The sequence below is a fragment of the Spermophilus citellus genome (assembly GCF_964194105.1).
Source record: "Spermophilus citellus genome assembly, chromosome: 18".
In the NCBI taxonomy this organism is placed as follows: domain Eukaryota; kingdom Metazoa; phylum Chordata; class Mammalia; order Rodentia; family Sciuridae; genus Spermophilus; species Spermophilus citellus.
The window spans coordinates 68,652,975-68,676,061 of NC_138200.1; the positions used below are offsets into that span (position 1 = coordinate 68,652,975).

The window sequence follows — 23,087 nt, forward strand, 5'->3', positions numbered from 1 at the left end:
TATGTGCAGACACAGGCGCTCCACAGACCTGACACTTAGGGTCCCCAAATCCACCTTCCCTGGCCGGCTGCCCTGGGGCCCAGCACCCTGGTGGGCAGAGCAGGGCCCACAAGCTCCAGAGGCCAGAGCTGGCACCAGCTGGGAGCAGGTTGTTCCTAGTGGGCAGGCAAGCTCCAGGGCACCTCCACTGTGCACGGAGCTGTGTCGGCCGTGCACTGAAGAGGGAAGCAGCTGACATGGGGCAAGGGTCCTGTTATAAAAGCTTTTAAACACCATGGGCACAAGAGAACAGTGGCCCCAAGTGCATCTTCAGCAGGTGAAATCCAGCAGAGTTGGTGCCCTGGCTCCTCCCAGCCCCCAGGATCGGGGCTCACCACACAGGCCAGTGGGGGATGAATTCAGATGATGCTGGGCTTTCCTGACGGCCGGGAGCAGACGCTGGTCACAGTGGCTATAGAGCAGAGGTCTCAGCAGAGCCCTCCCTTACCCTCCTTGCTGTCACCAGAGGGGCTGAGAATGAAGGACAGAGGTGGAGCCTGGGGGCGTGGGGGACACAGCAAGAGGCTGGGGTGGAGGAGGGGGCAGACACCCACCCGGGGCACAATGGCCCCCTCCCTGGGCACAGCTGGCTCAGACCTGTGGCTTACTGGGCATTGGGGGCAGCCCTCCTGTAGGGCTGGGCTTGCAGGCCTTTAGCCATCCATCCCCCACCTGCCTTTTGGGAGCTGGTGCTAGGAGCCACAAACAAAATATAAATGGCACCTTTGGTTGTAAAGTGATGCCAACTAGCCACTGAGGTATTATTATGCTAAGATTTACATTCATATGCAAATTGGGCTCCTGCTGTTCACCTTGGCTTGCTACAGGACTCAAGTTACCGGACTGCTGGAGAGTTCCCATTGGTTGGGGAAAGATAGTAGGAGGAAATTCCGGGGAAGGTCCGGGACCCTGGCTCCGGGAGGCGCACGGTTCCGGCAGACGCCCGCGTGGGAGGACCGGGTTTGGCTTGCCTGCGGCGGCTTTTTCAAAATAAAGTTTTGTTCCTGCTTGACTGGCTCGTGATTCTGTGCCCAGCCAAGACTGCGGCATTTGGTGGCCCGTACGGGGAACGCCTGAAACTTAGAGGTGAGTAAAACTGCTCGCCCCTGAGGGAAGGCGACAGAATGGGTGAACATTTAGAAAAACAATGTGTTCTTGTTTTGATTTATTTTGTTTTTATTTCAAGCTCCCTAGCCCTAGAATTTTCTCAGGCGAACTGGGAAAAATGGTTGGCTCAAGGTTTGAAGTTATTCGGCCCTGAGAAAGAAAAAATTGATACAACCATTGTCTGTTCCGTTTTTGTTTCATTCTGTTTTGGCTTTGTTTTATCCTATCTTATTGGGTTACGTTACCTTTATAGTAGATTAGAATCCAGTAAAAAACAAACCGAAAAACTGCTAAATAAATTGTTAGAGGTCCAGACTATGGTAGAAAAAAACGCTAGGTCAAGCAAAAGAGAAGGTCTCTCAAGCTAGTCAGACAGAGGAAAATTTAAAGAAACCAAGCTTAGAGGAAAAGCAGCCATCAGGTGGAGAATTACAACAGGAGGTTGCTACTAACTCCGTTCTATCACCAGAGGGCATAATTCAACCAACAGCTCCATCTACCGCTGAGCGGCCCTCAACTCCCGTAGTTGATGGACGGAATTCTGAGGCAGGACCCCAAAGATTAGCATGCCCTGTACTTGAGCAGGCAAGAGGGCAACGAATTCACCGTGCTTTAGATTTCAAAACAATAAAGCAATTAAAGGAGGCTATAACGACCTATGGGCCGCAAGCTCCCTTCACAATAAGCATGGTCGAATCTGTTACCAACTTGGACATGACACCAGCAGATTGGGCTAACATGTGTCGATCTGTGCTAAACGGAGGACAATATTTATTATGGAAAGTTGCCAATGAGGAATTTTGCATGGAGACAGCTAGGCGAAATGCAGAAGCTAGTTATCCTCAAAGAAATATAGAAATGCTTTTGGGGAAGGGACCTTATGAGGGTCAAAGACAGCAAATTGAATATGACCCTGGCGTATACGCACAGATTGCTGTAGATGCAGTTAGGGCATGGAAAACTTTACAGGGGCATGGAGACTTACAAGGTCAATTATCTAAGGTAATACAAGGAACTAATGAACCTTACGCTGAATTTGTAGATAGACTTATTCAGTCAGCCTCTAGGATATTTGGTAATACAGAACAGGTAATGCCATTTATAAAACAACTGGCTTATGACCAAGCAAATCGTTGCTGCAGAGAGGTCATTAGACCATGGAGACATGAAGATTTAAACACATATATTAAATTATGTAGAGACATTAATGAACAAGGGCAAGTCTTAGCAGCAGTACAACAGGCTTTAGATGCCAGGCCAAAAACATGCTATAATTGTAATCAAACAGGACATTTTAAAAGGAGTTGCCCCATAAGAGGAGGGTTTAACAAAGCGGGGTATCAAAGGAATAGAATACCGGGTATTTGCCCACGATGCCATAGAGGGAAACATTGGGCTAATGAATGCCGTTCTCAAACCACCATAGAGGGTATTCCGTTATCAAAAAACGGACAAAGACCAAGTGTTTACCCACGATATCATGGAGAAAGGTATCAGGCTCCGTTGCCAAAAAACGGACTAAAGGGCCCAATGCCCCGGGGCCCAAAACCACAAATATATGGGGCAATGGAGGAACCCAACAGCACCATCAAGGTAGTGCCCAGGACGCATTATCCATTAAATCCCTCATCAGACAAACTAGAGGGAACGCAGGGCTGGACATCTGCTCCTCTGCCAGAGCAGTACTAACTCCAGAGATGAAAATTCAAATCATTCCCACAGGAGTAAAAGGACCTCTTCCCCAGGGAACAGTAGGCTTATTATTGGGACGCAGTTCTTCTACACTAAAAGGACTTACGATAAGTCCTGGGGTAATTGATCCCGATTATGAGGGTGAAATAAAAATTATAGCTAGTTCTCCAAGAGGTATATCAGTAATTTCACCAGGAGATAGAATAGCACAGTTATTAATAATACCCAGCCTGCATGATAAATTTTCCAGTCGTAATGTAGAAAGAGGTTCCAAGGGATTAGGCTCCACAGGTGTAGATTGGGCTATACTGTCTTTGAATTTAGATTCTCGCCCAATGCTAAAATTAAATATACAAGGACATAACTTTAATGGGCTGCTGGACACAGGAGCTAACCTTAGTGTCATCTCTCGTCAAGAATGGCCAAAACATTGGCCATTACAACAAGCCACTCAAACGCTTCGAGGCCTAGGAGTGGCGACTAATCCCCATAGAAGTACTATGGTATTAGATTGGAAGGATCCTGAAGGATGTGAAGGAACTATACAGCCCTATGTATTGGATCATCTTCCCGTAAATTTATGGGGACGAGATGTCCTAGATCAATTAGGATTGACATTAACAAATAACATCAATCCTAATGTGCCCACTACTAGGGCTAAACAAGGCTTTAGGAAAGAAAAAAGATTAAGAGAACAAGAACAAGGTATAACAGCACCTATTCAAATAGATCAAGAAATAAATAGACACGAATTGGGTTTTCAGAAAGGGCCACTGAGACAATCAAAATTACTTGGAAATCAGAAAGACCAGTGTGGGTTCCTCAGTGGCCCCTGACTAAAGAAAAGATACAAGTAGCCCATGACTTGGTCAGACAACAATTAGCGGAAGGACATATACAACCTTCCGTATCTCCCCATAATACTCCCATTTTTGTCATTAAAAAGAAATCTGGTAAATGGAGATTATTACAAGATTTAAGAGCCATTAATAATGAGATGGTTATTATGGGACCTGCTCAATCAGGGATTCCTCAATTGTCTGCTTTACCAAAAACCTGGCATGTTTTAGCTATAGATATTAAAGATTGTTTCTTTTCAATTCCAATTCATCCCGAGGATAGTCCACATTTTGCATTTACTATCCCTGCACTGAATCATGAAGGTCCTAATCAGAGATATGAATGGAAAGTACTCCCTCAAGGGATGGCTAACAGCCCAACTATGTGTCAAATTTATGTTAATAAAGCAATCCAGCCACTTAGAAACCAAAATCCTGAACTACAAATATTTCACTATATGGATGATGTGTTATTGGCACATAAAGATAAAAACACATTACTAGAATGTTATGCCACACTTACAAACTTATTGAAAAATTATAATCTAGAGATAGCAATAGATAAAGTACAATTAAATCTTCCAATTAATTATTTAGGAGTTCTATTATCCTCAACCATGGTCCGTCCACCAAAAATTCAAATACGAGTAGATCAACTCAAATCACTTAATGACTTTCAAAAGTTATTGGGAGACATAAATTGGATAAGGCCTTATCTAGGCATACCAACAAGAGAGTTAGGACCTTTATTTGATATTCTAAAAGGTCCATCAGATCCAAATTCACCCCGCATGTTAACGCCTGAAGCAAGAAAAACATTAAAAATCATTGAAACGTATATGGAAAATATACATTTGGATAGAATTGATATAAGTTTGCCTTTATTATTTATTGTACTACCAACAAAAAATATTCCTACAGGAGTATTTTGGCAGGAAGGTCCATTATTGTGGATACATTTATCTTATTCTCCTAACACTATTCTTACTAGATATCCTGAGGCTGTAAGACAATTAATACTCAAAGAAATAAAAACAGCTAAGGGAGTATTTAGGATTTCTCCCAATAAAATTATCACTCCATATACTATGGATCAAATTGATGAGTTAGCTAATGAATTAAATACTTGGGCAATAATCATGTGTAAAACTAGTGTTTCATTTGATAATCACTTACCATCTAATCCTTTGTTGTCTTTTTGGTCTAAGCATCCTGTAGTTTTTCCAAAAATGACAAGAAAAACCCCTATCATAAATGCTCCAAATATATTCACTGATGGGTCAAACAATGGTACAGCAACAGTAGTTACTCCTGATCAAACTTTTACATTTTTAGTTCCCAAACAATCAGCTCAAAAGGTGGAGCTTAATGCAGTATTACAAGCTTTTATGATGTTTAAAGATTCTGTATTTAATTTATTTTCTGATAGTCAGTATGTAGTTAATGCTATAATATCCCTTGAAGATGCTGGTAGGATTTCACCTTCTTCTACTGTTTTCTCTTTGTTTTCTGCTATACAAAGTCTAATCTGGGACCGAAAAGATCCATTCTTTATAGGTCATATCAGGGCACATACAGGATTGCCTGGAGCCCTTAGTATGGGCAATGAACTAGCAGATAAATCTACACATGACATACATATTTTCTCCACAATAGAAGAAGCTATAAATTTTCATAAAAGGTTCCATGTCAATGCTAATACTTTACAAAAACGTTTTAAAATAACTAAAGAACAAGCCAGACATATAATAAAACAATGTCAAAATTGTGTGACATTTTTACCACAAGTTAATCTTGGAGTCAATCCTAGAGGACTGATACCTAACCATATTTGGCAGATGGACGTCACACACTTGCCAGAATTTGGAAAATTAAAATATTTACATGTTACAGTTGATACCTCTTCCGGATTTTTGATGGGCTCCCTTCATGCCGGAGAAAAAACTAAAGATGTTATAGCTCATTGCTTACAAAATTTTGCCACTGTGGGTGTTCCAAAACAGTTAAAAACGGACAACGGTCCTGGTTATACTTCCACCTCTTTTAAACAATTTTGCTCATCATTTGGTATTACTCACATAACAGGAATTCCATACAATCCACAAGGACAAGACATAGTTGAAAGAGCTCATCAAACTATTAAAATGTACTTATTAAAACAAAAGGAGGGAATTAAAAAGGGGTATATATCCCCCAAAGATAAACTTAAAATAACCCTTTTTACTCTAAACTTTTTAAATTTAGATTCATCGGGACTTAGTGCTGCGGAAAGACACTTGTACCCCAAAAATGTACATAAGCCTAAGGTACTTTAGAAAGATATTCTAACAGGACAATGGAAAGGCCCCGATCCAGTCATAGTATGGAATCGGGGTGCTGTCTGTGTTTTCCCACAGGATGAACAACAACCGATTTGGATTCCAGAGAGATTAACTAAAACAATTTCTACAGAAAAAGAAGATGATTTGACTCAAATTCATAACAGCTGACATCCAGAGCTCCAGCTTGGCTATTCTTACATCTGCGGCAATGATTAACCAAGGTGTTTTTTTTTTTTTCAATATCTATTTTATTATTACATTTTTCCCACACCATAAAGTTCTATTTTATTTTATTTTATTTATTTATTTATTTTTTGAGCTCATACAAACCTAGGTTAATGTTTTTCTGATCAGTTTTATTTTTTGACTGTGTTTTATTTTTTGACTGTGGAGTTTTTAAACATTGCAATGGAGATTTCACCTAGGTATAGTTACAAGGCCTTTATTTACTATTGTCTTATGTGTTGTATGTTGTGTGCACACTTCTGTTTTGTGTTGTATGTCTGTATGTATGTATGTCCATATTTCTTATATGAGGAGCGCTCATGAAAAAATGGATCCAAATTTTTTCTTTATTCACGTGATTTATATGGTTTAATTTAAATTAGGTGAACAGCTGTTAATGATTGTTTTTAAAGATGGTTAACAGATCTGTTTGTTTGCTAATTTAAATTTGGTAAACAGCTGTTAAGGATTGTTTTTAAAGGAGTTTAACAGATCTGTTTGTTTACTTTCACCTTTCCTTTTTATTATATTTAATAATTCTGTTCAGGATAATGTCTCTTTAGCATCATTGCCAAAATTCCCATCTCCATCCCAGTGCCGGTGAAGACTAAGATAAAACCAAACTACAGCTTCTATGATAACAATCACAGTAAACTGTATAAACTGATGCATCAATAAATATAACTCAACAAGTAATGCTATCAAGGACTTGATTTACTTTGGGAGGAAATGGACACATTGATAGACTCCTCCAATTTGAACTGCTTCCAGAACTTGCCTGGACTATATATCAGTTGCATACATTGTGAAATATCATCTGGTGCACCGAATTGTGGTACTGCTGGCATATCTTTGCTGATGGTGTCACCAGTGATGCAATTTCCTTGCCAGCTCACCCCATGTTTATTGTGGTAATACTGGCATATCTTTGCTGATGGTGTCACCAGTGACGCAATTTTTCCAAGGAGCCATCAATTGGCTTAATGTCGTGGCATTTCTGTATCCTCCTCCCTTCTACTAGTGATGGTCTAAAATTTGGGGGCCAACAGAGGTAAGGCAAAGAACCTCACCCCCCCACTGGCACCAAGACAAAATTTGGGGGCCAACAGAGGTGAGGCAAGAACCTCACCCCCCCCACTGGTGCATAGGCCTATCCACAAGCATAGCTGAATGCTGGACCGGTAGTCAGTGACGGGTTGATCTGATTACAATGGATTCAACCTAAGACAGGAAGCTAACGCCTAAAGGTCAGTTCTCCCATGACGGGTAAGAACCATATGTTAAATTAGACAACCTACCAGGCACGGTCCATAGCCACATTGCTTGTTGCTTAATTAAACAGAAGGGGGCAGATGCTAGGAGCCACAAACAAAATATAAATGGCACCTTTGGTTGTAAAGTGATGCCAACTAGCCACTGAGGTATTATTATGCTAAGATTTACATTCATATGCAAATTGGGCTCCTGCTGTTCACCTTGGCTTGCTACAGGACTCAAGTTACGGGACTGCTGGAGAGTTCCCATTGGTTGGGGAAAGATAGTAGGAGGAAATTCCGGGGAAGGTCCGGGACCCTGGCTCCGGGAGGCGCACGGTTCCGGCAGACGCCCGCGTGGGAGGACCGGGTTTGGCTTGCCTGCGGCGGCTTTTTCAAAATAAAGTTTTGTTCCTGCTTGACTGGCTCGTGATTCTGTGCCCAGCCAAGACTGCGGCAAGCTGGCCCAATAAGCCCAGCCCCAGGATTTATCAGGTAGCCCTGGCCCATCTTGGAGAGCATCCTGGTGACCTGTCTTCTCTGCCCACTCTCCCCCTCATATCCTGTCCCTATGGCTAGCCCCACCCACTGGACTTCAGAGCTGGGACACTCCTCACTGCCCATCTGGTCTGGCTTACCCCTCACCCCAGCTGCCATGGCACATCCAGGTCAGGGGAGGAGCTGGCCGGCTGCAGAGCTGATGCGCAGGTGAGGCAGGTGGGCCATCCACCTGCGGCCCTGGAAGGGAGATGTGTGTCTCCACGTCTGGACAGGCATTTCCAGGGCCAGTGTCCTAAGATGGGGACAGCAGCAGGAAAGAGCTCTTGACCCCTGCCCAGCTCAGCCCTCAAGTTCTGGCAAGCCTCCCAAACCAGGGACACCTCTGCTGGCATCCCTGGAGCCACACTGGCCTCTGCTGCTGGTGGTGGGTGCAGCAGGAGCTGCTAGACCTCTCTCAAGGGTCCTCCTGGCTGAGCTCCCACCCCAGCCACCTTGGTCAGGGGTGTGGGTATTATCTGGAGGTCACTATCAGCTAGGACATCCAGGAAACCAGGTGGGCTCTTAGGGATGGACCTGGGCCAGACCCACCATCCCCATGAAGAGGGCAGGTGAGGCTAGTGTCCGGCCATTCGGCAAGACCCCCCCCCCAGCAGTCAGAGGCTTGGAGACCAGGCACCGCCTGGCAGGAGGACTGCAGCCCCAGGGCCCCCTCTGACCAACCCCCTGTAGCAGCAGGGCTGAATGCCAGGCTCCAGGCCCAGGCCATCCCCATCCTTAGGCCCACAGTGGCCTGTCAGGGCTGCCAACACCATGGGAAGGCTCTCTTGCCCTCTGTGTCCATCTGCCTGTCCATGTATTTTGAACACTCACTACTCTTAAACGGACTTGGCAAATGATTCTGATTTTGTGTTTTTTGGGGGATCGTGGGTTTTGAACAAGAACAGAGCCCCCACCCTCCCTGGTGGGCATTGCTCTGACCCTCCTGCACTGTGTCCTGTGGCCAGGAGAGGGCGGGCAGTGCCAATGCTAGGACAGTGTCACCACCAGTCCCAGGTCTACCCCCACCCACTCCTGTGTCCTGGGGCCAGGCCAGGGCTCAGGCACTGTGGTCATTGGGCACCCCACTCTTCCTGATCAGCCTCTCCTCCACTCCCTGCCACCCTGGTCCAGGTCTCCATCCCCACAGCCTCCACTCCTGCCCCAGCCCTGCTGGCTGAACCTGGCCGCGGAGGGCCTCCCAGTAAAACGGAGCTTAGCTGCAGGGCTGTGGGCACACCGCACTAAAGCCCGGGTTCCTGCCCCTTGGGATGAGCCGCCCGCCCGGCGTCGCCTGCTGTGAAGCTGCGTGTCTAACTCTGCGCCCTCACGGTGTCCGTCCCTCGGTTCTAAAGCAGGGCAGCAGCGCTTCGTGAGGGAGCCGCTGCGCCCCATTGGGTCCTGGGGAAGTGGGAAACCTGCACCACGACACGAGCCCCAGGTTGGCCAGGGCATGTCTGGCTGTCCTCTGGGCCTCTCGGGGTCCGGCTGGCCTCGGCCGCACTCTTTCCCTGCGCAGGGGCACCTCCTTAGCCCGAGGGCCAGCGGGCGCCTCACTCTGCCTTGGGGAATGACACAGGAAGAGGGGTAGCGGAGGCCGAGTGGGAGGCCCGGAGGCCGTGTGGGAGGCCGGATCGCCAGGGCCCAGGAGCGCGCGGACCGTGCCCCGACCGGCGGCTAGAGCAGGCGCGCGCAGCCTGGCTGACCTACAGCCCAGTTCAGGTGGAGGAGGGAGGGTCCGCGTTGGAGCCGGCCCCGCCCCGCCGACCCCGCCCTCCTGCCCTCAAGCCCCGCCCCACTTACCCTGCCGTCCCCTGGCTGCGGTTGGAGTGGGGGGCCCTGGTGGGGAGGATGCAGAGATAAGAAAAGGGAGGGGGCTGCCCGGCGTGGGGGTCAGAGCTGTAGTCAGGACGTGGAAGGAGGGCTGCATGTCCCCAAGCCCCCAGGCAAGAGGACTCTTCTGGGGTTGACCGTCCCCACAGCCTGAAGTGGAGTCCGCAGAAAGGACCTCTGCACTGCAGCCCAACACACCTCTTCCCCCTGCTTGGGTCCACAAGAGCCCCCCTGGGCCTGAGAAAGAGCTGCCCAAGGCCCCAGCTGGGCTTAAGGCCTGGTCTCCGGTCTCGGCTTCCCACGAGGGCCAGACTCCTGAAAGGATTCAGGGGCCTCCGCCTCGCTGGTCTGGGTCCAGCCCGGGGACCCCTACTCCAATGGCTGAGTCCCTGCCTCTGAGCCCCTCCTTGCACCAGGGCTCAGCCAGGACCTGTCCCTGAGAGCCCCCTCCCCAGGAAGGGCTTCGCCTGTTTGTCTCGCCTCTCTCTGGGAGCTCAAAAGCAAGACCGAGGACCAGTGGAAAGTGGGGAGGGACTCTCAGCGTGGTCAAGCCTCTTTCTGGGTGGGCACTCCCTTCCGTCTATCCTAGAAACTCAAAGTTTTCAGCTTTGCGCCAGTCTCTGGGGCCCCTAATCTCAGAGGCAAGGTCCCCAAGGGGCTCCTCCTCCACCCCCATTCAGCAAACTCCCTACCTCCCTCCCTCTTGTTTGGAAGAGATGAATGCCAAGGACAGTGCTGGCTGTGCCTGCTGGCCTCCCCCAGGTGACCAGTCCTCCTCCAATAGGCCAGGGCACAGATGGTGCTCACCTGCACAATCACCAGATCTGTGAGCAGCCCCCGCTCCCCATGATGTCACTCCTGTGCAGGGGCCCTCCTGCACAGACTCGAGGGACACACACTCCCAGGTCCAGAGGACAGCAGCTCTGAGCCATAACAAGAGCTGCCACACTGCACAGGAGGTGACGGGAGGACAGAGGGCTTCTGGATGAGGTGGGGAGGGGGCTCCCTAGGAGGAGGCAATATGGGAGCTGGGCCCTGAGGGCCTAGTGGGAGTTCTGTGGGCAGAGCAGAGGAGGGTCTTCCTGGCATTGAGCTTCATGGGCCCCAGGGCCTGGAGGAGCAAGTTGGCAGGACCGGGGCCAGCAAGGAAGGTGCTGCCCTGAGTTGACAGTCTCCAGCTTCTGGATGTCATTAAAGACTGGGACTGGGGAGTTCCAGGGGAGGGAGGGAGGAAAAGCCTGCTGGCATCCAGGGCGGCTGGGGCAGGACACCAGGAAAGGACCTCTGCGCTGCAGCCCAACACACCTCTTCCCCCTGCTTGGTCCACAAGACCCCCCCTGGGCCTGAGAGGATGTGAGGATCTCCTGGGCAGATGCCTGGGAGGCCTCTCCAGCCTGAATAGACCCTTTATTCTCTCTGCCCGCTCACAGCCCAGGTGGTGCCAGGTCCTGGGGGCCTCAATAAGGCAACCCTAAGTCAACTACAAGTCCCTCCTACTGCACACGGGAGTAGCCCAGGTGACCCTGCACTGCCGTCCCTGAGCTTTAGACCCTCACCTGTGTGTGCAGCTGTGATTTCTCCAGCCCCTCCAGGCCACCACGCCCCTTCCTCCACCCAGAAACAGTGGGATCTGCCACCCTTGCCCTCCAGGGTGCTGAGCAGAGCTGGGGCAACTTGGGACCCCACTGACCACAAGGACTGGAGGGGAGGATGCACAGGCCAGCTGAGGAACAGTGAGGACCATTAGTGCCTCACAGTGTGCCAAGCATGTGCACCACGCAGGAAGCCTGGTGCCAAAGGAGACATGCCCACGGGTGTGCAGACAGGTCCAGGGAGCCAGCCAAGGAGAGCTGAGTGGAGGCTGGGCAGCTCGAGCTGCAACTAGGGTGTCTCCGCAGCTCTGTGGGGTGAGACCTGGACTGAGCAGTCGTCTGCACCACAGGCCCAGTCCCTCTGCAGCCTCCCTCCCACTCCATCCAAGCCTTTCGTGGGATAGCGCCTCTGCCTGAAATGAGCTCCAAGGTGCCCCATAGCCACCCCTCACCTCCCCAGAGGGTCTTTCCTGACCAGTGCTGAGGTCCTTGCCAGTGGACCAAAACCCTGAAGGCAAGGATCAGCAAAGGAAGCCTTGGGGATGGTGGAGGAAGGAGCCTTGCAGGCAGGGGGAACAGCAGGAGCATCCGGGTGACTCTAAGCGCAGGAAATGAAGACGGCTTGAGCCTCACCCAGCCGCCCAACCCCAGCCTTCCCTGACAGGCTTCCTTCTCCTTCCACTCTGGAGTCCTTTCCAGACAGCCCTCAGAACCCCTGCCTCTCTGGAGCTCAGGCCCCCACATGTCATTCAGGCCCTGGCTCCGCCCTTTCCGCCGCCAGGCCCCGCCCACGACCCGCACAGTCACTTAGGCCCCGCCCCTCTCCCGCCAGGCCCCGCCCCACCACACACGTGCTGTCACTCAGGCTCCGGCCCGGCCCTCTTCCTGCCTGGCCCCGCCCCACTGCACACGTGCTGCCCCTCGGCCGGCCGCCCGAGCACTGGCGCTGTCACTCAGCCGGGCCGCGTTCTTCAGTCTGGAGCCGGAGGCGCCACCCCGGCCGCCGCGCCGAGCCGGACACTTTTGCCTTGGTAGCTTCTGGCTGGCCCCGATGGACGCCACGTTCCTCCTTGCCCTCGGGCTGCTGTCCCAGGTAAGGCGGCCCACGGCAGGGACCCTCCTCCCCAGCGTGCGGTGCAGTTTCTCTCCAGGACCACTGGCCCTGGCCATCCTCTAGGGACTGAGAGCTGCCGGCTGGGGGTGGGTGCCCAGGTGGGTCGCACTCTGCCAGGCCCTGGAGGTGGGATAACCCTGGCCAGGGGTTCCCAGAGGGAGTGCAACCTGCCTCCCTTGGAAAAAGAGTGGACGGGCCAGTACTGGGGAATCAAGCTGAAGGGCAGGTGTAGACCACCTATCGGCCCTTCCCTCTGGAGGTGCAGGGCAGAGACTCCTCCAACCTGCCCCCTTGTCGGGGTGGCCATGGCCAATCTTCTGCTGGGAGCAGCAGGAGTCCCAGTCAGGTGTTGGTGGGGACTGAATCCCCCACCCCCATAACCCTGGCCAGCATCTGCAGGCTCTGTTCTCCAAACTCTGGCCTGGACCTTACCTCTCCTGCAGGAATGCCTGGGCCAGGGAGCTGGGTCCTAACACAGCCTGTCCACATGGCGGCTGTGTCCCACCGTGGGACAGCTGGAGTGCCTATTGTCTCCCTGGAAACTGCAGCTGCTGAGGGCCACAAACTTCTGTCCACCCATGGTACCTTGGTCTCCCCAACTTGGGCACAGGACAGGTGGCAGGCACACAGGCCTCTGGCCCGCTCCCCACTCTGGCCATTCCCTCCACTGGATCACCTCTTTCGTGTTCAGGTTGCTAGTGGCACTGGGCTGAGCCGAGAGCGAGGATATGGCTTCGGTGGCCCCTGCCAGAGCCCAGGGCCCAGCATGATTGGGACCTGGCTGTGGACAGTCTCTGCCTCTTAGATGTGAAGGGTGTGAACACAAAGGGCCAGCACTGCTCACCATCAGTCACTAGGGTTGCTCTAGGGTGGCCCGGGGTGCTGGACGTGGTGAGGAGAGTAGGTCCCTTCACAGCACCCACCACAGGGGTTTCCTGGCTCCCTCAAATTCCCATAAGCCTTGCAGTTTGGCTGGCCAGCTCAGGTTTCAGACCCTGACAGCTGACCAGGTGCCTGGCCAGTCAGCCCCTCCAGCAGCTGCTCCACAGGCACTAGCCTCTCAGCTCCAGCCACCTCCCCGCTGCGGGCCCTCACACCTCACTGCATGGAGACAGCAGCCCAGCACAGCCTGGCTGCCTAGACCTCACCCTCCAGCCTCTGTCCAGCCCTAGGCATGGACACCCTGCCTCTCTGCAGGCCTGGATGCCTGCACACCCTGGAGTCTCCTCACAGACAGCTTCCTGCCCAGTGCCCACGCCCCACTTGCTGTCAGGGAAAATCTGCTGGCACCCAAGGCTGGAGCTGGCTCGGAGGACCCTGGGGGTCCAGCGCCTTTGGGTTTGGGTATCAGCCTTTCCAAGGCCCCAGGCCCCAGGGGAGAGGCTGGGCTGGATTCCGCTTCCCACTCCAGAGGCCTCGTCCCAGGCTCCTGCTGCAAACCCCCTGCTCAGGAGCGGGAGGCCCCCAAGTAGATCGGGGTAGGGAACCAGTCAGTGGGGGCTAGGCCTCCTGAGCTTCCTACAGGGGCAGTGGGCAGCGTGGCTGAGCAGCTCTTGTTTAAGGGGTGCTTCCAACCTACCAAAATGTGAGGACCCTGTCATCCTTCCCCACCTGCTCAGCTCCAGACTTTTGCCCACCTGGTCCAGCCATCTGGTCCGGGGGCCAGGACCCTGTCACTCCTCCCTCAGCTCTACGAGCCCCAGGCTGGCCAGTCCTGACCCGCAGGGCTGTCTCCAGTGGGTCCCAGCTCTCTCCACACGGAACCCCTCTAGAACCTGAACTCGGAGCCCCAGGGGACAGCAGGGGGCTGGACTGTGTGTTCACCACTGGCCCTTGTCGGCCCTGCCCACTGCATGGTGTCCCTAGCGACTGGTCCCGTACCTGGGACCCTACCCTGCTGGGGGAGGACAGGGAATGGGGACAGATGGTTCAGAAACCCCACAAGCTGCCCGGGACGCCCTCGCCTGAGTCTGGGCATGGGTCCCCAGGGTTGTTAGAGTGACAGGGCCCCCACAGCAGGCCTGGTGCTCCCCAGGGCAGGCAGGCCTGCTCAGCTGCCCCCGACCACTGGCTTGTCCACCCAGCTCCACATGGCGCCCAAGGCAGGCAGCTCTGTGGTGTGGGCCCTGCAGGGTCTGTGCTGCCGGGGGGCAGGGCCATGCTGATGGGAGAGAGCAGCTGCCAGCCCTGTCACCCCTCCTCACCCTGCTCTGAAGCCTGCAGCAGCTGGAGAGGTGGGGCCCGCAGGGGAGAGGCTGGGGCCACCCTGGCCGGGCCAACAGCTGGGCCATTCCTGACATGCTGGCCATCCAGGAACAGGATGGCCATGGATTCCAGCCTGGGGGGAGGGGCTCGGCCTGAGAAGCTTGTGGGGAGGCAGGACCAGGGCTTCTTGTGCCTTTCCCAAGCCCACCCACCCGTGCCCACGCTAGGGCATTCAGCTGTGCAGGGTGGGATGACTGAGCTGCCCCTCCTCTGCTCCACCAGCGCACACTGAGGAGAGAGCCAGACATACCAGGCAGCGTCCAGCCAGCCCAGGCCCTGTTCTCTTTTCCTGTCCACCACTGGACCCCTGACAGTGGCTGATAGGAGCCCAAGAGGCCACTGGCTCTGTCTACTCTGCTGAGAGGGAGGGGGCATCTGGCTTTCTCTTTTCTCACTGTTGGTCCTACTCCCCAGTGCCCAGCACCTCTGTCCAGGCTCAGGGCCTGGCTGGGCTGGACACACTCCCCTCAGGTCACCAGGAATTGCTGGTGTCCCTGCCTCTCAGCAGAGTTGCCTGGCCAGAGCGGACACTTGGCACATGGCAGGAGCTTGGTCATTTTTGGCTCTTGGAGGCCCAGGGACGGACCCCAGTAGGGAGTTGACCCAGCAGCTGGGACTGGGGCAGTGGCCCCGGTGTTCCCAGGGCTTCCACACTGTCCAGGGCTCTTGGCTAAGAACAAGGCCAGAGCTTGGGGGTGTCGTGGGCACCTACTTGGGAAGAGGGTCCATGATGTCTGTTGATCTGGTTTGGCGTGGGGAACAGAGGAGTGGGCAGCAGTCCAGGAGCACACATCCACAAAATGTCCCTTTTGTCCCCTGCCCCAGGTGTGGGGTCTCTGTGAGCTGGCTGTGTCCATGTGGCTTTGCCCAGGCCTGGCCTTCAGCCAGCCACGTCTTGTGGGGGCAGGGCAGGGAGTAAGCCGCTCGAATGCCCCTGGGAGCGGGCGTTGGCTGGCCACTAGTCACCCACCCACACCCATCATGGCTTCTGATCTGAGCCAGCGGCCCTGCCAGGGCTCTGTGGTTCTGCTGACCTTGTGAACTTGGGCTGTGGACAGGCTGGGGACCCAGAACTCTGGGTCCAGCCTCTGCCTGGACCATACCTGGCCAGGGCAAGTCAGTGGGCATCCAGCAAGGCAGCTGGTGGGGTGGGGCACCAGCCCAGGTTTGGCAGCCCAGGCAGGGCCGAGTGGCCCCCGCCATGTGAGTGTGCACAGACCTTGAGCCCCTCAGTCACCAGGTTCCTGCTGAGCGTGCCCCTCTGAACCCAGGGGGTCAGACCTCTGGAGCTGACGTGGGTGGTCACCTGCTTTGTGGGGGTCATGAGGACCACGGGGGACAAAGGAGAGGAGGGCCCACTCTAGGTCCTAGCACTAAACTGGTCCAGGGAGGCTCTGGAACAGCCTGTGCCATCGAGGCTGTGACAGAGACCCCCATGCCGGGCAGGCAGGTTTGCGCTTGGCAGGAATGTGGCCCTGACCTGGAAGTGGTTTGTGCTTGGCCAGCTTTGGCAGGCTCAGAGGCCAGCACTGCCATCTGTCAGCCTCAGAGTGCCTCTGGGGCGGGAGAGTGGCCGACAGGCCTCAGGCCTGAGCACCCTGGCCTGTCCCCGCCAGCCTGCCATCTACGAAGAGGGTCCACTCCTCTCTGGACTCCCAGGGGCAATGGGTGCAAGGACCAGAGCCCTGGCAGCTCTACTGCCCCGGAAGGGCCTTGGAGGAGGGGCCTGAGGTCCTGCCAGTGGGGGCTCAGGCCTCCAGGGAGGCTGCTTCTGTTGGGATATTGCTGCCATGTGTCACTCTGCCAGCACAGGGCGTAGGCAAGGGCTGCCGAGAGCAGGACGGAGCCCCTGGCACTGGGTGGGGACAGGTTGCCGACGGGGTGGGCGCAGGAGGCACGTAGGAGGCACAGTTAGGCCTGGCTCTGCAGGGTCACCTGCCGTTAGGTCACCTGGCTCTGCAGCTTCTCCCTCCTGACCTGGCCCTAAGGCAGCCCCCAGGCACTGACGTGGTGCTGTCCTCCTGAGGCCCCCCACAGACTGCAGTCCTTTGTGAGGGGAAGCCAGGGTGCCAGGCGTCCACCCCACCCGGAGGATGGCAGCAGGGAGCACTGTCCCCTGTTGTTAGGAGGGAGTGCTGGGCATGGTGGTCCTGCAGGGAGGAGGGTGTCCTTGGTTTGGCCCACTCTGCCCCCTGCTCCCCATGTCACAGAGGGAAGGGGGAGCAGGTCACCTGAGAGTCCTCACCAGGGCTGCTGACGCCTCTGTCACACACGGCAGGAACCTCCGTGGGTGCGGGCACAGTTGGAACTCCATCTTGGCTATGGCTGGGCACAAAGTGGAAGGGCCTAGGAGGTCCCTGCCCTCTGCCACCCCAGGAAGGGCGTTGGGGCGGGCACCCCTCCTGCACTGGTGGAGGCAGAGAGACAAGTTGGCAGTAGCCTGGGCCTCCTCCCAGGGAGCCCTCAGATCCTGCAGACAAGGGCCGAGGCTGGGGAGAGCAGGTGTGGACCCCAGGCCTCAGCCACCTCGCTGAGGCTGGGCATGCGAGCGCTGGGCACCTGGCCTGGTGCAGCCGCTTCTGCTGAAGAGAGCTGAAACCACAGCACCCGCTGGCACCGGGCCCCAGCCCAGGGCTTCATGGCCCTGCACAGCTGTGGTCGTGGGTCGCTCACACCCAGGAAGTTCCAGCGTCAGGGAGAGTGCTCTTGGACTGGGAGGGACGAGCAGAGGAGAAGGCCCAGGCCCGCAGGCAGGGAGCTGGCAGGCTGGTGACCTCTGCGTGCCCCTGCCCTGCTGAGTGCTCGGGGGGGGGACAGTGCCAAACCCAGCCAGCCCCCACCTGGCCAAGCCCCTCTGCACCCACCACCCTCCCTGCCCCTCAGAGCTGTGGGAGGATGGGATGGCCATGTCACCCCCCTGACCCCTGCCTCTGATGGCCAACCTTGTGGGAGGGTGCCCTGCCCACCCTGCCCTCCAAGCTCCCTGCCCACGGGGTTCCTGGGGAGGCTGAGTTCTAGTGCTGGGTCTCCAACCCACCCACTGCGGCTCCTCCCCCTTCTCTCCCAGCCACGTCCTCCTGGGGGCAGCTGCATCTTGGCTATGGCTGGGCACAAAGTGGAAGGGCCTAGGAGGGCCCTTCCTGGACCCCACTGAGCCCTCTCCCCGCCAGGGGCACCTGAGCTGCTCTGGGCGCAGTGGGGTCCCTCATGCCCCCACCCTCCTACCAACCACCTACCAGGAAACAACCCCCAGGGGCCGGGGCCACCATGAAGGTGGCCCAGATTCCTGGGGGTTGGGGCTCAGCACTTGGGGATGTGCCTGCTGGGGCCCTCCACCTGTGCCCTCCAGGGATGCAGCCAGGTGGTGTGGAAGCTCCCACCAAGAGCCTCCCGCTTGACCATGGTTTGTCTTGGTTGCAGAGCCTGGGCCTGTCCCAGGGGGTAGCTGGGCTGCAGCCCAGCACCCTGTACCCCTGGCGCCCCGCGTCTGCGCTGGGCCGCGTCCGGAGAGCCTGGGTCATCCCGCCCATCAGTGTGTCAGAGAATCACAAGCGGCTCCCGTACCCCCTGGTGCAGGTGAGGATAGAGGCCCTGGAGGAGACTGGCTCATCCTGGTGGGTCCTGGAGGTGTATGCACCCAGTGTCCCCATTCCCTAAAGGTGTCCTGCTGACCAGGCCCAGCAGGCAGTGGGAGAGGGTTCGGGAAGGCCCTCCTCTCTCATCCTTCACTCACCAGGCCTCAGGAGGTCCTAGAGACCGGGTCCCCACAGACACTCAGGGGCTGTGCCCAGCACAGGGCTCAGGACTGTGGGCCATGCCAAGCTGCCCTCCCAGCCCATCCTCTCTCCCGTGGGGGGACCCTGGGGGTTTGGGGCAGTCTCCGCTGGCCTCTCCCAGCCTCTCCCGCCTGCAGATCAAGTCGGACAAGCAGCAGCTGGGCAGCGTCATCTACAGCATCCAGGGGCCTGGCGTGGACGAGGAGCCCCGCGGCGTCTTCTCCATCGACAAGTTCACTGGTCGGGTGTTCCTCAACGCCATGCTGGACAGGGAGGAGACTGACCGCTTCAGGGTGGGGCCTGCCCCTCAGCCTCTGCCCAGGCCCAGGCTCCAGTCTGGCAGGGCCGAGGCTGGCTGGATCTTGAGCTCTTTGGGGGGTGGGTTGGGGACGGAGTCCTGCAGCCTGAGGTGTTCCCACTTCACAGAGGGGTGTGCCCAGGGCCTGTGGGGGGCTGGGTGGGCCTCCAGAGGGTGGACAATCCTCGTTCCATTTGGTGAGGTGGACACGTTCAAGAATCCCCAAGTTCAGTCCTCGCAGTGGTGACTGTTCTTGGGGATGGGATTGGCCAGGGGCCACCCCTGCAGAAGAAGGTGAGGAGCCTCCTTCAGGTGGGCCGGCGGCCAGCAGGTGAGCCCAGGACCACACTCAGCTTCCTGCAGACGGCAGCTTGCCACCCTCACAATGCCCTGTGGGGCCGTCAGGGGAAGGGCTTCCAGCCGCTTTCCTCCTGGACGCCCTAGATCCTTCCCCAGATGTGAGAACTAGCTGGCTTCCCACGCAGGGGGTCGTGGGAGAGTACTTGTTATTTGGGGGGACAGGGCCTCTCAATGTTGCCCTTCTGGCCTCAAGTGCTTCCCCTCCTTGGCCCCCAAGGAGCTGGGAGAGGTGCCTGCCACGGGGCCAGCCTGGAGAGTCCTCCTAACCTGGGAATCGCAGCATGCCCTTCTCCAAAGGACGAGAGGCGGTGGCACACGCGTGTGCAGGGGAATTGGAAGTCATTTCAGGAGGAGGGGCTGGGAAGCCTGGTGGGGCCTTGCTCTGGGCACACGTGGGCAGCTGTGGCTTCCTGGAGTCCGGCAAGAGGGGAGGCGGGGGGGTGGGGACGGCAAGCTCCCTCAGGGGACACTCACTGGCTGCAGCACGTGCCTCGCCTGCGTGGCCTCACTGCTCCAGAGGGTGCCAGGCTGCATGGCCCGAGGCCTGCAGCGCCAGCCCTGCCCTCTGTGTGGACAGCTCAGGGCTTTTGCCCTGGACCTGGGAGGATCTACCTTGGAGGACCCCACCGACCTGGAGATCGTGGTTGTGGATCAGAATGACAACCGGCCGGTCTTCCTGCAGGAGGCGTTCACAGGTCACGTGCTGGAGGGCGCCGCCCCAGGTGAGGCCCGCCAGGTCCCCGGCAGCCACACTAAGTGCAGGGTCTCCTTTAGCTGGCATCTCAGGCCTGTGCCTGGCGTGCACCAGGCCCTGGGCTCAGGCCCAGCACTGCGTAAAGGGACCTCTCAGGGTCAGTTCAGCCCAGGTAGCCCACTGCCCATGTGCCCAGAGGCTCCCCAGCATGGCCAGACCCCGGGGAGCCTCCGGCCTGCAGGAAGTTGGAGGAGCTGATTGGCGTCAGCCCACGTTGATTCTGTTTCACACCATTTTTTGCTTTTCAAGATTCAAAGTGACAACTTTTTGCTTTTTTTGAATTCTGGAACAATCTCACGCCTGCAGGAGAGTTTCAGGGAATCCCTGCGCACACATCACAAGGATGTGCGAAGCGTTTCAGCTTCTTCCTCTTTCTGCCTCCGTGTCCTGAGCTGCCCAGCAGACCTGGCACCGGGCATTTCTGCATGCGTCAGTGTGCGATCAGTAATAACGCTCGCAGCAAAACCAAGATTCTCCATACAACACCTGCTCTACAGCCTTCATCAGGTGTCCGTTCCCCAAGGGTCCCTCCTTCTCCTGAGGCACTGAACCTGGGTGCTCACCACTGAATCTCACTCCCAACCTCATGAGCCAGGGTCTCCTCAGGTGCCAGGCTGGCCTCAGACTTTTGTCCTCATGCGAGGACCACAGGTGTGACCGCCATGCCCTGCAAAATAACGACATTCCTGACAAGAGGGTGCTGGGTCACGTCTGTGCCCCGGGTGGCCCTGGGCCCTGGCTTCCTTCCTCTCCGAGCTCCGCACCTAGGTGCGGGCCACCCTGCCTCCACCAGGCCCCGCACCTTACTCAGCGGCCACCAGAGCTGCCTGCCGGCCTCAGCCTGGTGGTCACCTGCGGACACTGAGGCAGTTGCTGGGTGGGATCCTGGGTGAGCCTGGGCCGCCCAGGCCTTGGCCTCAGCTCAGACCCCTCAGTGACTGACCAAAGGGCCTCAGCATGCAGGGCCTCTGGGCGCTTCCCAGGGTGCTGCGCCAGGTCCCCACGCCCCGCTGTCTGTCGGTGGGTGCCCTCGCCTGTGTGCGTGGTGGTCTCACCCTTCCTGTGTGCTCAGGGAGACCCCACTGGCAGCAGGGCAGAGACCCTGTATCTGGGGCTCCTGGGACCGTGGCCACACGCTGGCCCTGGCCGTGCCCTGTCCTGGGAACCCATCAGGTGCAGCTCTGTCCCGTTGTCTTTTTTTTCGTTGTTCCTTTTTTTGGGTTATTTTGGTTTCATTTTTTGATTGTTTTTGTTCCAGGGTCTGAACCGGGGCGCTCTACCACTGAGCCACATCCTCAGCCCTTTCTATTTTGAGACAGAGTCTCACTGAGTTGCTTAGGGTCTTGCTAAATTGCTGAGGCTGCCCTTGAACTTGAGATCCTCCTGCCTCAGCCTCCCCCATCACAGGTGGGCACACCCCACCTGGCAAGTTCAGCTCTTTTCTTCTCTGTGTCTTTGTGGCTGTCTTGCTCCTGTTCTATGGAAAGAGGAGGATCAATGTACCCCAGATGCCCTGGGGGTGAGTTGCAGGGTGGGCTTGGGTGCCCAGGCCCTTAACCCCAGCAGCAGGCAGCTCAGGGTCTGCTTCTGCAGGACCCACCAGCAAGCTCCACCCTGGAGTCCGGGGCCCATCCTCTTACTGGGAGCAGATTCTCAGCCTCCAGTTCCTCTAGACACTGGCGTCCTGGAGTGCCGGGTTGGGGTGGTGACGTGACCTGGGCCCTGTGTTCCTGGGGGTGACCTTGTGGCCTTGGGGCACAGATCTACCTGTCACTGGGTGCAGGTGGGTGCCAGTTCTTCTCTGGGTGGACCCTGTGTGACTCCCAGCTCCGTCCTCCACTGGAGGCCCCTGAACCTGGGGTGGTGGGGAGGGTGGTTTGGACCCCACTTGCACTTGGCAGGCGGCTCCCCGCCCTCTGGGCGCTCCCTCCAGGTGTGTCCAGCTTCCCACGTTGCCCTTGTTCTGCACACCCCCCCTCCAGCACGGGTGTCCAGATGTGGTCAGTGGGCCATCGAGCCACTTGCTGTCTGGGAAACATGCCTGTCTGTGACGCGCGGACGGGTGTGAGGCCACACGACACGCCAGCCCCCAGTGGCCCCGCTGCTTCCAAACACAGGGTCCTTCTAGACCCTTGGTCGTTGTCCTGATGTCCTGATGGCAGCAACCTGGCTCCCCGGTCCATGATGTGTCCACCCACTGGCTGGCCGGAGAGCACCCAGGCCTTCCAGGATGCCAGCCTGTGCTCCAAGACACCTGCCCAGTGCTGCCCATGGCTTCACCAGCATTTACCTGGTCAGGAGCTCTGTACGCTCAGGTGTGGCCTCTCCTGGGCTGGATGGTGGCTGACATTTGCCACCGTGCATTGAACACGTGGATCTTGAGACACGCACAGCAAAGATTTGCTGGCTGAGCTGCCCCAGGGTGTGTGGAAGCCTGTCCTTGTCACTCTGCCTCCCTGGCTTAAGGCTCATACACCTGAGCTGCAGGGAACTGTGGGTAAATCAGGAAGCAGGGCCCTGCCTCGGGCCACGGTCTGTCGCAGCACCTCAGGCTCTGGCGAGCTAGCGCCCCAGGGCTCGTCACTGCTGGCTCTGCGGGCACCCCGTACCCACGCCTCCCTGGGGCTGGGCTCCCCAGGGTGCTGCTCTCACCTGGCACCTGAGCCTCTGCGACCAGCCCTGCCCACCGCTCCTGCAGTGGTGGAGTTCACAAGTCCAGGTGGGCTGCAGGGCCAGCGGAGCATCCTGGATGTGAGGCTCCTGTGCGCAGCCAGCCTCAGCGGGCAGCAAGCTCTAGGCCTGATCTGTGGCCAGCCGGCGGTCCAGATCCCCACGACAGCCCTGGGGGCGTCTGCCCATGCCTCCCTGTCCTCCCCAGGCACCTACGTGACCAGGGCGGAGGCCACGGATGCCGACGACCCCGACACAGACAACGCGGTGCTGCGGTACTCCATCCTGGAGCAGGGCAGCCCTGGGCTCTTCAGCATCGATGAGCACACGGGCGAGATCCGCACCGTGCAAGTGGGGCTGGACCGCGAGGTGAGGTGGCCGGGCCTCGGCTCTACCCACCCCCAGCTGCCCC

At 56.3% G+C, this 23,087-nt stretch overlaps 1 protein-coding gene and 1 long non-coding RNA gene across 3 annotated transcripts in view; one reads left to right on the forward strand and one right to left on the reverse strand.

Moving 5' to 3' along the window:
- Positions 1 to 18,200, reverse strand: LOC308637174. Of its 2 annotated transcripts, none has more exons than XR_014019579.1 (3): positions 17,063 to 18,200; positions 8,122 to 8,269; positions 1 to 510 (listed from the first exon to the last, which is right to left on the reverse strand). It is a non-coding gene; the product is annotated as an uncharacterized lncRNA (long non-coding RNA). The 2 variants fall into 2 exon arrangements; XR_014019580.1 differs by having other exon boundaries at positions 1 to 536.
- CDH15 (cadherin 15) overlaps positions 12,475 to 23,087 on the forward strand; it is a 16,302-nt gene continuing 5,689 nt past the window's right edge. The window contains exons 1-5 of the mRNA XM_081273390.1: positions 12,475 to 12,531; positions 18,238 to 18,393; positions 18,731 to 18,886; positions 19,829 to 19,973; positions 22,884 to 23,044. Of these exons, the coding sequence (XP_081129516.1) occupies positions 12,490 to 12,531; positions 18,238 to 18,393; positions 18,731 to 18,886; positions 19,829 to 19,973; positions 22,884 to 23,044 (660 nt within the window). The 5' untranslated portion in view covers positions 12,475 to 12,489. The remainder of the gene's footprint in view (positions 12,532 to 18,237; positions 18,394 to 18,730; positions 18,887 to 19,828; positions 19,974 to 22,883; positions 23,045 to 23,087) is intronic.